Source organism: Agelaius phoeniceus, unplaced genomic scaffold (genome assembly GCF_051311805.1).
Source record: "Agelaius phoeniceus isolate bAgePho1 unplaced genomic scaffold, bAgePho1.hap1 Scaffold_528, whole genome shotgun sequence".
NCBI classification, from domain to species: Eukaryota; Metazoa; Chordata; class Aves; order Passeriformes; family Icteridae; genus Agelaius; species Agelaius phoeniceus.
The window spans coordinates 10515-27790 of record NW_027510072.1 but is presented as its reverse complement, the minus strand read 5'-3'; the positions used below and the strand labels follow the sequence as shown (position 1 = coordinate 27790).

General features: G+C 52.4%; 1 protein-coding gene across 1 annotated transcript; it reads left to right on the top strand.

Moving 5' to 3' along the window:
* Nucleotides 1-341: 341 nt before the first annotated feature.
* LOC143693283 (upstream stimulatory factor 2-like) lies at nt 342-13632 on the top strand (the record flags this gene model as incomplete). Its single annotated transcript, XM_077173273.1, has 7 exons — nt 342-405; nt 2166-2298; nt 4653-4764; nt 6533-6591; nt 9811-9899; nt 11071-11199; nt 13456-13632. Coding segments are annotated over 7 exons (676 nt in total), but the record flags the coding sequence as incomplete, so codon positions are not given.
* Between the last annotated feature and the right edge of the window lie 3644 nt (nt 13633-17276).

The window sequence follows — 17276 nt, the reverse complement described above, 5'->3', positions numbered from 1 at the left end:
TCCCCCAGGTGTGTTTGGGGTGCCCCAGGTGTGTTTGGGGTTCCCCAGGTGTATTTGGGGTTTTGGGGTTCCCCAGGTGTATTTGGGTGCCCCCAGGTGTCCCCAGGTGTGTTTGGGGTTCTCCAGGTGTATTTTGGGGGTTCCCCAGGTGCAGTTTTGGAGTTCCCCAGGTGTGTTTGGGGTTTTGGGGTTCCCCAGGTGTGTTTGGGGTGCCCCAGGTGTGTTTAGGGGTGCCCCAGGTGCATTTTGGGGTGCCCCAGGTGCATTTTGGGGTGCCCAGGCCCCCCCAGGTGACCCCGCCCCTCCCCCAGGTGACGTACCGCGTGGTCCAGGTGAGCGAGGGCCGCCCTCGATGGCGCCGAGGCCGCGGTCGCCGTCCCCACCTTCAGCACGGGCAGCGCCCAGGTGAGAGCGGGGACACCTGGGGGGGCACCTGGGGGGGTGGGGACACCTGGGGGGGTCTGGTGGGGTCTGGGGGGGCACCTGGGGGGGGCTGGGGACGTCTGGGGGGGTCTGGGGGGGTTTGGGGACACCTGGGGGGCTCAGGTGGGGTCTGGGGGCGTCTGGGGACACCTGGGATGGGTCTGGGGGGGCTCAGGTGGGGTTTGGGGACACCTGGGGGGGTCTGGTGGGGTCTGGGGGGGCTCAGGTGGGGTTTGGGGGAGTCCAGGTGAGGTTGGGGGGGCTCAGGTGGGATCTGGGGGGGCTCAGGGGGGGTCTGGGGGGGCTCCAGGTGGGGTTTGGGGACACCTGGGATGGAACTGGGGGGATCCAGGTGGGGTCGGGGGGGCTCAGGCGAGGTTTGGGGACACTTGGGGGGGGCCTGGGGGGCTCAGGTGGGGTCTGGGGACACCTGGGACAGAACTGGGGGGCTCAGGTGAGGTTTGGGAGGTTCCAGGTGGGTTCCAGGTGGGTTCTGAGGTGGGTTTGGGGGGATCCAGGTGGGGTTTGGGGGGTACCTGGGGGGGTTTTGGGATCTCAGGTGGGGTTTGGGTTTCTCAGGTGGGATCTCAGGTGGGTCTGGGCTCCCTGGCCCTGCCCAGGTGTCTGAGGTGGGGTTTGGGGATCTCAGGTGGGTTCCAGATGGGATCTCAGGTGGATTTTGGGGATCTCAGGTGAGTTTGGCTGGTTCTAGGTGAGATCTCAGGTGGGATCTCAGGTGGGATCTCAGGTGGATTTTGGGGATCTCAGGTGGTTTCTCGGATGGGTTCTTGGGTAGATTTTGGGTTCTCAGGTGGGTTCCAGGTGGGTTCTTGGATGGATTTTGGGGTTTCTCAGGTGGGTTCGGGTTCCAGGTGGGTTCCAGGTGGGTTCTTGGGTGGGTTTGGATTCTCAGGTGAGTTTGGGGTATTTCAGGTGGGATCTCAGGTGGGTTCCAGGTCGGTTTGGGTCTCTCAGGTGGGTTCCAGGTGGGATCTCAGGTGGGTTCTCAGGTAGATTTTGGGTTTCTCAGGTGGGTTCGGGATCTCAGATGGATTTTGGGGACCTCAGGTGGGTTCCAGGTGGGATCTCAGGTGGATTTTGGGGGTTCTCAGGTGGGTTTGGGGTTTCTCAAGTGGGATCTCAGGTGGGTTTGGGTTTCTCAGATGGATTTTGGGGATCTCAGGTGGGTTCCAGGTGGGTTCCAGGTGGATTTGGGGATTTTGGAGATTGGGGATCCAGGTGGGTTTGGGGATCCAGGTGGATTCGGGATCTCAGGTGGGTTCCAGGTGGGATCTCAGGTGGGATCTCGGGTCCATTTGGGGTTTCTCAGGTGGTTTCCAGGTGGGTTTGGGGTTTCCCAGGTGGATTTTGGGGATCTCAGGTGGGTTCTGGGGTGGATTTTGGGGTTTCCCAGGTGGATTTTGGGGATCTCAGGTGGGATCTCAGGTGGATTTTGGGGTTTCTCAGATGGATTTTGGGGTTTCCCAGGTGATTTTGGGGTTTCCCAGGTGGGATCTCAGGTGGATTTTGGGGTTTCCCAGGTGGATTTTGGGGTGGATTTTGGGGTATCTCAGGTGGATTTTGGGGTTTCTCAGGTGGGATCTCAGGTGGATTTTGGGGTTTCTCAGATGGATTTTGGGGTGGATTTTGGGGTTTCCCAGGTGGATTTTGGGGTTTCCCAGGTGGATTTTGGGTCCCTGGCCCCGCCCATCTCACCTGAGCCCCCTCCCCTCCCCCCCCAGGTGCTCCAGGGCCCCTTCAGCAACGGCGGCGGGGGCGGGGCCAGCCCGGGCAGCGAGGGCGGGGCCGAGAGACTCACCTGGGGGGGGGAGGGGACCCTGCTGCAGGCAGAGACCACCCTGGCACCGGCCACAGGTACGGGGGCACCAAAATGGGGGAAAACGGGGAAAATTGGGGGGAAATCGGGGAAAATTGGGGGGAAATCGGGGAAAATTGGGGAATTTGGGGGCACCTGGGCACACCTGGGGGCACCAAAATGGGGGAAAACGGGGAAAATTGGGGGGAAATCGGTGAAAATTGGGGGGAAATCTGTGAAAATTTGATGGTTTGGCAGCAAAAAAATGGGGAAAAACAGTGAAAATTTGGGGGGAAATCGGTGAAAATTAGGGAATTTGGGGACACCAAAATGGGGAAAATCGGTGAAAATTTGAGGAAAATCGGTGAAAATTGGGGAATTTGGGGGCACCTGGGAACACTTGGGGCACCTGGGGGAAGGAAATCACACCTGGGCACAGCTGAGGATGGCAAAGGCCACACCTGGGGTTGGAAATGTCACACCTGGGCACACCTGGGGGCACCAAAATGGGGGAAAACCGGCGAAAATTTGGGGGAAATCGGGGAAAATTGGAGAATTTGGGGGCACCTGGGCACACCTGGGCGCACCTGGGGAGGAGCTGGGCACACCTGGGGGCGCAAAAATTGGGGGAAAATCGGGGTAAAAATCGGGGAAAATTGGTGAAAATTGGAGCATTTGAGGCACCTGGGAACACTTGGGGGCACCAAAATGGGGAAAATCGGTGAAAATTGGGGGAAAATCGGTGAAAATTGGGGAATTTGGGGGCAGCTGGGTACAGGTGGGGGCACCTGGGGAGGAGCTGGGCACACCTGGGGGCACGAAAATGGGGGGAAATCGGCGAAAATTGGGGGGAAATTGGTGAAAATTGGAGAATTTGAGGGCACCTGGGCACAGCTGAGAGTGGCAAAGCCCAAACCTGGGCACACCTGGGGTTGGAAATGGCACACCTGGGCACACCTGGGGGGCACAAACCCCACACCTGGGGGCACACCTGGGGACACCTGGGGACACCTGGGGACACCTGGGGACACACCTGGGGGCACACCTGGGGGCACACCTGGGCACACCTGGGCACACACCTGGTCTGGGTTCCTTGGCCCCATGGTGCCCCCAGGTGCCCCCAGGTGTCCCCAGGTCCCCCCAGGTGTGTCCCCAGGTCCCCCCCCATGTCCCCCCAGGTGTCCCCAGGTGTGTCCCCAGGTGTCCCCATGTCCCCCCCCGTTCTCACCTGTCCCCTCCCCCAGGCCAGTTCTATGTGATGATGACGCCAGGTGTCCCCAGGTGTCCCCAGGTGTGTCCCAGGTGTCCCCAGGTGTCCCCAGGTGTCCCCCCCAGGTGTGTCCCAGGTGTGTCCCCAGGTGTCCCCAGGTGTGTCCCAGGTGTGTCCCAGGTGTGCCCAGGTGTCCCCAGGTGTCCCCAGGTGTGTCCCCAGGTGTCCCCATGCCCCCCATGCCCCCCATGTCCCCCCCGCTCTCACCTGTCCCCTCCCCCAGGCCAGTTCTATGTGATGATGACGCCAGGTGTCCCCAGGTGTCCCCCCCAGGTACCCCCCAGGTGTCCCCAGGTGTGTCCCAGGTGTCCCCAGGTCCCCCCCAGGTGTGTCCCCAGGTGTCCCCAGGTGTGTCCCAGGTGTCCCCAGGTCCCCGCCAGGTCTGTCCCAGGTGTCCCCAGGTGTGTCCCAGGTGTCCCCATGCCCCCCATGCCCCCCATGCCCCCCAGGTGCCCCCCCCGCTGTCACCTGTCCCCTCCCCCAGGCCAGTTCTATGTGATGATGACGCCAGGTGTGTCCCCAGGTGTCCCCAGGTGTGTCCCAGGTGTGTCCCAGGTGTCCCCCCCAGGTGTCCCCAGGTACCCCCAGGTGTCCCCAGGTGTCCCCATGCCCCCCCCATGCCCCCCCCGCTGTCACCTGTCCCCTCCCCCAGGCCAGTTCTATGTGATGATGACACCAGGTGTCCCCAGGTGTCCCCAGGTGTCCCCCCCAGGTGTCCCCAGGTGCCCCCCCCGCTCTCACCTGTCCCCTCCCCCAGGCCAGTTCTATGTGATGATGACTCCAGGTGTCCCCAGGTGTCCCCCCCAGGTCCCCCCCCGTGTCCCCAGGTGTCCCCAGGTGTCCCCATGTCCCCCCCCGCTGTCACCTGTCCCCTCCCCCAGGCCAGTTCTATGTGATGATGACGCCAGGTGTGTCCCAGGTGTGCCCAGGTGTGCCCAGGTGTCCCCAGGTGTGTCCCATGCCCCCCATGTCCCCCCGCTGTCACCTGTCCCCTCCCCCAGGCCAGTTCTATGTGATGATGACACCAGGTGTCCCCAGGTGTCCCCAGGTGTCCCCAGGTGTGTCCCAGGTGTCCCCAGGTGTGCCCAGGTGTCCCCAGGTGTCCCCATGCCCCCCCCCGCTCTCACCTGTCCCCTCCCCCAGGCCAGTTCTATGTGATGATGACGCCTCCGGAGGTGCTGCAGGGAGGGGGAGGGGCCCCGCGAGGCCTCGCCCCCCACGGCCACGCCCACGGCCACGGCCACGCCTACTCGCCGTGAGTGACAGCTGGGGGCAGCGGAATGGGGAGAAACGGGGAAATTTGGGGGAAATCGATGGAAATTTGGGGATTTTGGAGGGAAAATTGGGGATTTGGGGGTACAGAAATGGGGGGGAAATTGGGGAAAATCGATGGGAATTTGGGGACACAAAAATGGGGAAAATTGGGGGAAAATTGGAAATTTGGGGGCACAAAAATGGGGAAAATTGGGGGAAATTGATGGAAATTTGGGGGTTTTGGGGGGAAAATTGGGGATTTGGGGGCACAAACATGGGGAAAATTGGGGGAAAATTGGGAATTTTCGGGCGCGGAAAATTGGGGGAAATTGATGGAAATTTGGGGGTTTTGGAGGGAAAATTGGGAATTTGGGGGTACCTGGGGGGTACTTAATTTGGGGATTTTGGGGGGAAAATTGGGAATTTGGGGGCACCTGGGAGGGTTTGGGGCACACCTGGGCACACCTGGGCACACAGAAATGGGGAAAATGGGGAAAATTGGGGGAAAATCGATGGAAATTTGGGATTTTGGGGGAAAATTGGGGATTTGGGGGTACAGAAATGGGGGGAAATTGGGGAAAATGGGGGAAAATTGACGGAAATTTGGGGTTTTGGGGGAAAATTTGGGAATTTGGGGGCACCTGGGCGCACCTGGAGGCACAGAAATGGGGGAAAATGGGGAAATTTGGGGGAAAATCGACGGAAATTTGGGGGTTTTGGAGGGAAAATTGGGGATTTGGGGGTACAGAAATGGGGGAAATTGGGGAAAATCGATGGGAATTTGGGGACACAAAAATGGGGAAAATTGGGGGAAAATTGGGGGAAATCGATGGAAATTTGGGGGTTTTGGAGGGAAAATTGGGGATTTGGGGGCACCTGGGGAGGGTTTGGGGCACACCTGGGCACACCTGGGGACACAAAATTGGGGAGAATCGATGGAAATTTGGGGGTTTTGGAGGGAAAATTGGGAATTTGGGGCACCTGGGCACACCTGGGGGTACCTGGGGGGTACCTGGGCACATTTGGGAGGGGATGAATAAAAAATGGGGGGAAATTTTGGTGAAAAACGGGGATTTTGGAGGGGCTGGAGTTACCTGGGCACAGCTTGGGGGCACAAAAATGGGGAAAATTGTGGGAAAATCGACGGAAATTTGGGGGTTTTGGGGGGAAAATTGGGGATTTGGGGGCACCTGGGAACAGAAATGGGGAGAAATGGGGAAATTTGGGGGAAAATCAATGGAAATTGGGGGGGGTTGGGGGGAAAAATTGGGGATTTGGGCACACCTGGGGGTACCAGGGCACAAAAATGGGGGAAAATCGATGGAAATTTGGGGTTTTGGAGGGAAAATTGGGAATTTAGGGCACCTGGGCACACCTGGGGGTACCTGGGGGGTACCTGGGCACATTTGGGAGGGGATGAATAAAAAACGGGGGGAAATTTTGGTGAAAAACGGGGATTTTGGAGGGGCTGGAGTTACCTGGGCACACCTGGGCACACACCTGGGCACAGCTGGGGGCACAAAAATGGGGGAAAATCGATGGAAATTTGGGGATTTTGGGGGGAAAATTGGGGATTTGGGGGCACCTGGGCACAGCTGGGGGGTACCTGGGCACACCTGGGCACAGCTGGGCACAGCTGGGCGGATCCAGGGCCCCACCTGCGCCCACCTGCACCCACCTGTGCCCCCCTGTGCCCACCTGCGCCCACCTGCACCCACCTGTGCCCCCTGCACCCACCTGCACCCACCTGTGCCCACCTGTGCCCACAGGAAGCTGGAGGGGCCCCGGGTGCCGCGGGACGAGCGACGGCGAGCGCAGCACAACGAGGGTGAGGGGACACCTGGGGGTACCTGGGGACACCTGGGGACACCTGGGGACAGACCTGGGACACACCTGGGGACACCTGGGGACACCTGGGACACCTGAGAGACACCTGGGGACAGCTGGGACAGAACTGGGGACACCTGGGACACACCTGGGACACACCTGGGGGTACCTGGGGATACCTGGGGACAGCTGGGGACAGACCTGGGGACATTTGGGGACACCTGGGCACACCTGGGACACACCTGGAGAGACCTGGGGACACCTGGGGACACCTGGGGACACCTGGGACAGACCTGGGACACACCTGGGGATACCTGGGGACAGCTGGGACACACCTGGGGACACCTGGGGACACCTGGGGACAGATGGGGACACCTGGGGACAGATGGGGACACACCTGGGACACACTGGGGACACACCTGAGACACACCTGGGGACACCTGGGGACAGCTGGGGACACCTGGGACAGACCTGGGGACAGCTGGGGACACCTGGGGACACACCTGGGGACACCTGGGGACACCTGGGGACAGCTGGGACACACCTGGGACACCTGGGGACACCTGGGACACACCTGGGGACACCTGGGGACAGCTGGGGACACCTGGGGATACCTGAGAGACACCTGGGGACACACCTGGGGACAGCTGGGGACACCTGGGGACACCTGGGGACAGCTGGGACACACCTGGGGACAGCTGGGACAGACCTGGGGACACACCTGGGACACACCTGGGGACACCTGGGGACACCTGGGGACACCTGGGGACACCTGGGTGGCTCCAGCCTCACCTGGGCTGAGCCAAGATCCCCAAATGTCCCCAAATGTCCCCAAACTTTCCCCATTTTTTTCCCCATTTTTGGCCGTTTTTTCCCCATTTTCTCCCAAATTTTGAGTTTTCTCCATTTTTCCCCCAATGGCCCAAATTTGCCTCAATTTTCCCCATTTTTTTCCCATTTCTTGGCCAGTTTTCACCCAATTTTTTTGTTCTTGTTTTTCCCCATTTTTGCCTGATTTTCACCCAATTTTTTGTTGTTGTTTTTCCCCATTTTTTCCCATTTTTTTCCCATTTCTCGCCCGTTTCTCACCCGATTTTCACCCAAATTTTTGGTTGTTGTTTTTCCCCATTTTTTCTCCATTTTTTCCCATTTTTCCCCATTTTTCCCCATTTTTTCTTCCATTTCTCGGCCGTTTCTCACCCGATTTTCACCCATTTTTTTTGTTGTCTTTTTTTCCCATTTTTGCCTGATTTTCACCCAATTTTTTGTTGTTGTTTTTCCCCATTTTTTCCCATTTTGTCCCATTTTTTCCCATTTTTTTCCCATTTCTTGGCCATTTCTCACCCAATTTTCACCCATTTTTTTCCCATTTTTTGCCCATTTTTCCCCCATTTCTCGCCCGATTTTCACCCAATTTTTTTTATTTTTCTCCCTATTTTTTCCCCGTTTTTCCCATTTCTCGGCTGTTTCTCACCCAATTTTTTTGTTGTTGTTTTCCCCCATTTTTCCCATTTTTCCCCATTTTTTTCTCCCATTTCTCGGCCGTTTCTCACCCAATTTTCACCCAATTTTTTGTTCATGTTTTTCCCCTTTTATTCCCATTTTTTCCCCATTTTTTCCCCATTTTTTCCCCATTTTTCTCCCATTTCTCACCCGTTTCTCACCCGATTTTCACCCAATTTTTTTTGTTGTATTTTTTCCCCATTTTTGCCTGATTTTCACCCAATTTTTTTGTTGTTGTTTTTCCCCATTTTTCCCCATTTTTCCCCATTTATTCCCCATTTTTCCCATTTCTCACCCGTTTCTCACCCAATTTTTTGTTGTTGTTTTCCCCCATTTTTCCCATTTTTTCCCATTTTTTCCCATTTCTCGGCCGTTGCTCACCCGATTTTCACCCAATTTTTTTGTTCTTGTTTTTCCCATTTTTGCCTGATTTTCACCCAATTTTTGTCGTTTTTCCCCATTTTTTCCCCATTTTTCCCATTTTTCGGCCGTTTCTCACCCAATTTTCACCCAATTTTTTTGTTCTTGTTTTTCCCCATTTTTTTCTCCATTTTTTCCCATTTTTTCCCCATTTTTCCCCATTTTTTCTCCCATTTCTCACCCGATTTTCACCCAATTTTTTTGTTGTTGTTTTTCCCCATTTTTGCCCGATTTTCACCCAATTTTTTTGTTGTTGTTTTTCCCCTTTTATTCCCATTTTTTCCCATTTTTTCCCCATTTTTTTCCCATTTCTTGGCCATTTCTCACCCAATTTTCACCCATTTTTTTCCCATTTTTTGCCCATTTTTCCCCCATTTCTCGCCCGATTTTCACCCAATTTTTTTTTTTTTTCTCCCTATTTTTTCCCCGTTTTTCCCATTTCTCGGCTGTTTCTCACCCAATTTTTTTGTTGTTGTTTTCCCCCATTTTTCCCATTTTTTCCCCATTTTTTTCTCCCATTTCTTGGCTGTTTCTCACCCGATTTTCACCCAATTTTTTGTTCATGTTTTTCCCCTTTTATTCCCATTTTTTCCCCATTTTTTCCCCATTTTTCTCCCATTTCTCGGCCGTTTCTCACCCGATTTTCACCCAATTTTTTTGTTCTTGTTTTTCCCCATTTTTGCCCGATTTTCACCCAATTTTTTGTCGCTGTTTTTCCCCATTTTTTCCCATTTTTTTCCCATTTTTCCCCCATTTCTCACCCGATTTTCACTCTTTTTTTGTTTTTGTTTTTCCCCATTTTTCCCCATTTTTCCCCATTTTTTCCCCCATTTTTCTCCCATTTCTCGGCCGTTTCTCACCCCATTTTCACCCAATTTTTTGTTTGTTTTTCCCCATTTTTCCCCCATTTCTCGCCTGTTTCTCACCCAAATTTCCCCCAATTTTTTTTATTTTTCTCCCCATTTTTTCCCCATTTTCCCCCTGCATTTTCTCCCATTTCTCGGCCGTTTCTCACCCAATTTTCACCCAATTTTTTTGTTGTTGTTTTTCCCCATTTTTTGCCCATTTTTCCCCCATTTCTCGGCCATTTTTTTCCCTTTCTGTTCCCCATTTTTTGCCCATTTTTCCCCATTTTCTTGGCCATTTCTCACCCAATTTTCACCCATTTTTTCCCCATTTTTTCCCCATTTCTCGCCCGTTTTCTCGCCCGATTTTCACCCATTTTTTTTTTTTTTTTCCCCATTTTTTCCCCGTTTTTCCCAATTTCCCCCTTTTTGGCCCCAAACCCGCAGTGGAGCGCGGCGCCGGGACAAGATCAACAATTGGATCGTGCAGCTCTCCAAGATCATCCCCGACTGCGGCGCCGACAGCGGCAAATCCGGGGCGGTGAGCGGGAATTGGGGCAAATTCCGGGGATTTTGGGAAAAATCGGGGATTTGGGGCAAAATCTGGGAGATTTTGAGGGGAATTTGGGGGGAAATTTGGGATTTCGAGGGGAGATGAGAAGAGAAATTGGGGAATTTTTGGTTTGAAATTTAGGGAGGGATTTGGGGGAAATTGGGGGAAATTTTGGGAAAAATTGAGGGAAATTTTGGGCATTTGGGGGAGATTTGGGGGGATTTTGAGAAGATTTTTTTTGGGGGTAAAATCGCATTTTTGGAAATTTAGGGAGGAATTTTGAGGGAGATTTGGGGGGGATTTTGAGGGGATTTTTTGGGGAAAATTGGAGGAATTTTTGGGAGATTTAGGAAGGAATTTGGGGGGAAAATTGGGATTTTGAGGGGATGTGAGAAGAAAATTGTGGGGGTTTGGGGGAGTTTGGGGGGATTCAAAGGATTTTTTGGGAAAATTTGAGAGATTTAAGGGGGGAAATTTGGGGAGTTTGGGGGCAAAATTGGGGAGTTTGGGGGCAAAATTGGGATTTTGGGGGGATTTGGGGATTTTGAGGGGGATTTTGGGAAAATTGGGATTTGGACGGGATTTTTGGGAAAGTTTGGGGATTTTTGGGGTGAATTTGGAGGATTTTGGGGGTAAAAATGGGGGATTTAGGGGGAGTTTGGGGGGGGGATTTTGAAGGGAAATTTGGGGTGGAGATTTGGGGATTTGGGGTGGAGAATTTTTGGGGAAATTGGGGGATTTGAGGAGAATTTGGGAGATTTTGAGGGGATTTTGGGGGTCCCAGGTGAATTTTGGGGGTCCCAGTTTAATTTTGGGTGGTCCCGGGTGGATTTTGGGTGGCTCCAGGCAGATTTTGGGTGTCCCAGGGCAATTTTTGGGAGCCCTCCGCTCATTTTGGGGGTCCCGGAGTAAATTCTGAGGGATCCCAGTTGGATTTTGGGGGTCCCAGTTGGATTTTGGGGGTCCCAGAATAATTTTTGAGGGTTCCAGGTTAATTTGAGCGCCTTTAGGGTAATTTAGGGCGTCCCAGCTGAATTTTGGGGGGGTTTGGGGTAATTTTGGGTTGTCCCACGTGGATTTCAGGTGGGCCCAGGTGGATTCGGGGGGGTCCCGGGTGAATTTTGGGGGTCCGGGGTTAATTTGGGCCGGGCTCCGGCAGAGCAAGGGCGGGATCCTGTCCAAGGCCTGCGATTACGTGCGGGAGCTGCGCCAGAGCAACCAACGCCTGCAGGAAACCTTCAAAGAGGCCGAGCGCCTGCAGATGGACAACGACCTATTGCGACAGCAGGTGCGCCCGGCCTGTCGCGACATGGCCCCGCCCCGAAAAACCCCGAAATCGCCACAAAAAACCCCGAAATCGCCGCGAAAATCGGCCCCAAAAAAAGCCCAAAAATCGCCGAGAAAATCGGCCCTAAAATGGCGGCGGGGCGGGGATGAATGGGAGGCCACGCCCATTAGGGGCGGGGCTTTATCCTTATATGGGTGTGGGACACGCCCCTGCTGAGCGCGCGGTTCCCACGGGGGTTCATTGATAAAAATGGGGAGGGGATTTTGGCGGGAAATTTGGGGATTTTGGGTGGTTCTGGTGAAACTTTGGGATTTTGGGAAAAAATTGAGGGGAATTTGGGGGATTTGGGGAAAATTGGGGGGTTTGGGGGAAATTTTAGGTGGTAAATTTGGTACTTTGGGGTGAATTTGAGGATTTTGAGGGGAAAATTTGGAAATTTTCGGGGGAAAACTGAGGGAAAAAAGGAAATTTTGGGGGAATTTGGGGTGAAAATGGGAAACAGCAAAGGAAAATGGGAAATTTTGGGGTAGAAATGGTGGGAAAATGGGAAAACCCGGGGAGGGGAGGAAATGAGAATTTTGGGATTAAAATCATGGGGAAAAAAAGGCGCTAAAAATGGGAATTTTGGGATAAAATGGTGGGGAAAAAGGTGCTAAAAAAGCGAATTTTGGGGTTAAAATCATGGGGAAAAAAGGTGCTAAAAATGGGAATTTTGGGGTTAAAATTGTGGGGAAAAAAATGTGCTAAAAGAGGGAATTTTGGGTTAAAAATGAGGGAAAAAAAGGTGCTAAAAATGGGCAAAAAGGTGCTAAAAATGGGGAATTTTGGGATAAAATGGTGGGAAAAAAGTGGCTAAAATGGGAATTTTGGGGTTAAAATTGTGAGGGAAAAAGGTGCTAAAAATGGGAATTTGGGGTTGAAATTGTGGGGAAAAAGGTGCTAAAAAAGCAAATTTTGGGTTAAAATTGTGGGGAAAAAAGCGGCTAAAAATGGGAATTTTTGGGTTAAAATTGTGAGGGAAAAAAAGGTGAATTTTGGGTTAAAATTGTGAGGGAAAAAGGTGCTAAAAATGGGAATTTTTGGTTAAAATTGTGGGAAAAAAGGTGCTAAAAATGGGAATTTGGGGTTGAAATTGTGGGGAAAAAGGTGCTAAAAATGGGAATTTGGGGTTGAAATTGTGGGGAAAAAGGTGCTAAAAAAGCAAATTTTGGGTTAAAATTGTGGGGAAAAAAGCGGCTAAAAATGGGAATTTTTGGGTTAAAATTGTGAGGAAAAAAAGGTGAATTTTGGGTTAAAATTGTGAGGGAAAAAGGTGCTAAAAATGGGAATTTTTGGTTAAAATTGTGGGAAAAAAAGGTGCTAAAAATGGGAATTTTGGGTTAAAATCATGAGGGAAAAAAGGTGCTAAAAAGGGGAATTTTTGGGTAAAAATCGTAGGGGAAAAAGGTGCTAAAAATGGGGATTTGGGGTGAAAATCGTGAGGGGAAAAAGGTGCTAAAAATGGGAAAAAATGTGCTAAAAATGGGAATTTTGGGTAAAATTCATGGGGGAAAAGGTGCTAAAAATGGGAATTTTTGGGATTAAAATTGGGGGGAAAAAAGCAGCTAAAATTGGGAATTTGGGGTTTAAAATTGTGAGGGAAAAAGGTGCTAAAAATTGGAATTTTGGTTTAAAATCGTGAGGGAAAAAGGTGCTAAAAATGGGAATTTTTGGATTAAAATCGTAGGGGAAAAAGGTGCTAAAAATGGGGATTTGGGGTGAAAATCGTGAGGGAAAAAGGTGCTAAAAATGGGAAAAAATGTGCTAAAAATGGGAATTTTGGGTAAAATTCATGGGGGAAAAGGTGCTAAAAATGGGAATTTTTGGGTTAAAATTGTGGGAAAAAAAGGTGCTAAAAATGGGGATTTGGGGTGAAAATCGTGAGGGAAAAAGGTGCTAAAAATGGGAAAAAAGGTGCTAAAAATGGGAATTTTGGGTTAAAATCGTGAGGGAAAAAAGTGCTAAAAATGGGAATTTTGGGTGAAAATGGTGGGGAAAAAGGTGCTAAAAAAGGGGAATTTTGGGTTAAAATGGTGGGGAAAAAGGGGCTAAAAATGGGGAAAAAATGTGCTAAAAATGGGAATATTTGGGTTAAAATGGTGGGGAAAAAAGCGGTTAAAAATGGGAATTTTGGGATAAAATGGTGGGGGGATAAAAAGGTGCTAAAAAAGGGCAGAAATGTGCTAAAAATGGGGAATTTTGGGTGTTTTTGGGCAGGTGGAGGAGCTGAAGAGCGAGAACGCCGTGCTCAGGGCGCAGCTGCAGCAGCGGGGCCTGGACGGGACCCCCGAGGGGACCCCGCAGTGACCCCGCCCCCGGCCACGCCCCCGGCCACGCCCCCAGCCCAGGCCCCGCCCCCAGCCCCCCCCCCCCCCGCCGTTTGTAATTACCGTGATTGTAATTAATTCATTCATTAATTGGGTCGTTTGTTCGTTAATTAATTGTGGAGGGAGGGAGGGGTTGAAGAAGGGGAAAATGGGGGAAAAAATGGGGGAAAAACACAAAATTGGGGAATTTTGGTTTTTTGGGTTGGGGAAAAAATGATTTAAAAAAAACCCAAATAGGCAAAAAATCACCCCTAAAAAATTGAAAAAATAAGAAAAAAAGGGGGGAAAACCCCAAAATTTGGGGAATTTTGGGATGTTTGGAGAGGGAAAAAAAAGGGGAAAAAATCATTTTAAAAAAGCCAAAAATTCGCCCCAAAAAAATTAAAAATTATTTTAAAAAATGGGGGGAAAAAAGGGGAAAATCCCAAATTTTGGGGAATTTTTGGGGTGGGGAAAAAATAATTTTAAAAAAACCCCAAAAAAGCCAAAAAATCACCCCCAAAAAATTAAAAATTATTTTTTAAAATGGGGAAAAAAAAGGGAAAACCCCAAATTTGGGGAGTTTTGGGGCTGTTTGGGGTGGGGAAAAAATAATTTTAAAAAACACCAAAAAAGCCAAAAAATGACCCCCAAAAAATAAAAAAAACGGGAAAAAATGGGGGAAAATCCCAAAATTTGGGGAATTTTGGTTTTTTGGAGAGGGAAAAAAAATTAAAAATAAAAACACCAAAAAAGCCCAAAAATCACCCCCAAAAATTAAAAAAATAATTTAAAAAAAGGGGGAAAAATGGGGGAAAAAAAGAGAAAATCCCAAATTTTGGGGAATTTTTGGTTTTTTGGAGTGGGGAAAAAATAATTTAAAAAAACACCAAAAAAAGCCAAAAATTCGCCTCAAAAAATTAAAAATAATTTTAAAAATGGGGGAAAAAAAGGGGAAAATCCCAAAATTTGGGGAATTTTGGGGCTGTTTGGGGAGGGAAAAAAAAATAAAAATAAAAACCCCAAAAATGCCAAAAATTCACCCCAAAAAATTTTAAAAAATAATTTAAAAAAGGGGAAAAAAAAAGGGAAAATCCCAAAATTTGGGGAATTTTGGGGCTGTTTGGGGAGGGAAAAAAAATTAAAAATAAAAACCCCAAAAAAGCCAAAAATTCACCCCTAAAAATTTAAAAAATTGAAAAAAAAAGGGGGAAAATTCCAAAATTTGGGGAATTTTGGGGCTGTTTGGGGAGGGGGAGGGGACACGGGCGGGGCCAGCCCCGAAGTGTCGCAATTGTCACCGTCAGAGGCGACAGCGCGGCGCCAGCGCTGCCACCGCCCCCTTGGGGACAGGGACGGGGACGGGGACAGGGCCACGCCCCCTTGGGGACAGGGACAGGGACAGGGACAGGGACAGGGACGGGGACGGGGACAGGGACAGGGACGGGGACAGGGCCACGCCCCCTTGGGGACAGGGACCGGGACAGGGACAGGGACAGGGACGGGGACGGGGACGGGGCCACGCCCCCTTGGGGACAGGGACAGGGGCGGGGACAGGGACGGGGCCACGCCCCCTTGGGGACAGAGCCAACAGTGCCACCACCCATTGGGGACATTGTCACCCCTTTGGGGACATTTTCCACCTCTTGGGGACATCGCCACCCCCTTGGGGACAGGGACAGGGACAGGGCCACGCCCCCTTGGGGACAGAGCCACACCCCCTTGGGGACAGGGACAGGGACGGGGGACAGGGGACAGGGACAGGGCCACGCCCCCTTGGGGACAGCGCCACCCCCTCAGTGTCATTGTCACCCCCTTGGGGACATTTTCCACCCCTTGGGGACAGCGCCAACAGTGTCACCCCCATTGGGGACAGTGCCAGCCCCGCATCTGGGACATCGTCACCATTTTGGGGACATTTTCCACCCTTTGGGGATATTGTCACCCCCTTGGGGACAGCGCCAACAGTGCCAACCCCCATTGGGGACACTGCCACTGCCTTGGGGGCAGTGCCATCCCCCCCTTGTCATTGTCACCCTCTTGGGGACAGCGCCACCCTCTCAATGTCATTGTCACCACCTTGGGGACAGGGACAGGGCCACCCCCTCAGTGTCCTCCTTTTGGGGACATTGTCACCCCCCCCATTGCTGTCCCCTGTGCTCGTCCGTCTGTCCTGTCCCCAGATCTGTCCCGAAATCTGTCCCCATCCTTGTCCCTGTCCCTGTCCCCATTCTCGTCCCTCTGTCCCCAAATCTGTCCCCGTTTCTGTCCCCAAATCTGTCCCTGTCCTTCTGTCCCCTCCCTGTCTCCATCACTGCCACTGTCACCATCCCTGCCACCATCGCTGTCACATCCGTGTCCCCATCAGTGCCACATAAATGTCACCATTGGTGCCACCATCGCTGTCACATCAATGTCACCATTGCTGTCACATCCCTGCCACCATCGGTGCCACCACCATTGTCACATCCGTGCCACCGTCCCCGTCACATCCGTGTCCCCATCAGTGTCACCATCGGTGTCACATCAGTGCCACATCAATGTCACCATCAATGTCACCATTGGTGCTACCATTGGTGCCACACCGGTGCCACCATCGGTGCCACCATCCCTGTCACATCAATGTCACCATCACTGTCACATCCATGTCCCCATCAGTGTCACCATTGGTGTCACATAAATGTCACCATCGCTGCCACCATCGGTGCCACAGCAATGTCCCCATCAGTGCCACCATCGGTGTCACATCCCTGTCACATCAATGTCACCGTCGCTGTCACATCCGTGTCCCCATCAGTGTCACATCAGTGCCACATCAATGTCACCATTGGTGCCACACCAGTGTCCCCATCGGTGTCACATAAATGTCACCATTGCTGCCACCATCAGTGCCACATCAGTGCCACCATTCCCGTCACATCAGTGTCCCCATTCCTGTCACACCAATGTCCCCATCAGTGTCACCATCCGTGCCACCATCCCTGTCCCATCCGTGTCACCCTCAGTGTCCCCTCATTGTCCCCATCCGTGTCACCCTCAGTGTCCCCACCGCTGTCCCCTCAATGTCCCCGCTGCTGTCCCCATCCCTGTCACACCAGTGTCCCCATCAGTGTCCCCACCGCTGTCCCCAGTGGTGCCACCATCAGTGCCACCATCAGTGTCACAAAAATGTCCCCATCCCTGTCCCACCGCTGTCCCCATCAGTGCCACCCTCAGTGTCCCCATCCCTGTCCCCATCCCTGTCCCCATCCATGCCACCCTCATTGTCCCCACCGCTGTCCCCATCAATGTCCCCATCCCTGTCCCCTCATTGTCCCCATCAGTGCCACCCTCATTGTCCCCTCATTGTCCCCATCGCTGTCCCCATCGCTGTCCCACTGCTGTCCCCTCATTGTCCCCTCATTGTCCCCATCCCTGTCCCCTCAGTGTCCCCACCGCTGTCCCCAGTGGTGCCACCATCAGTGCCACAAAAATGTCCCCATCCCTGTCCCACCAATGTCCCCATCAGAGCCACCCTCAGTGTCCCCATCGCTGTCCCCTCATTGTCCCCTCAGTGTCCCCTCAGTGTCCCCACTGCTGTCCCCATCAGTGCCACCCTCAGTGTCCCCATCCCTGTCACACCAATGTCCCTCTCGCTGTCCCCATCAATGTCCCCGCCGCTGTCCCCTCATTGTCCCCGCCGCTGTCCCCTCATTGTCCCCATCCCTGTCCCCTCATTGTCCCCTCATTGTC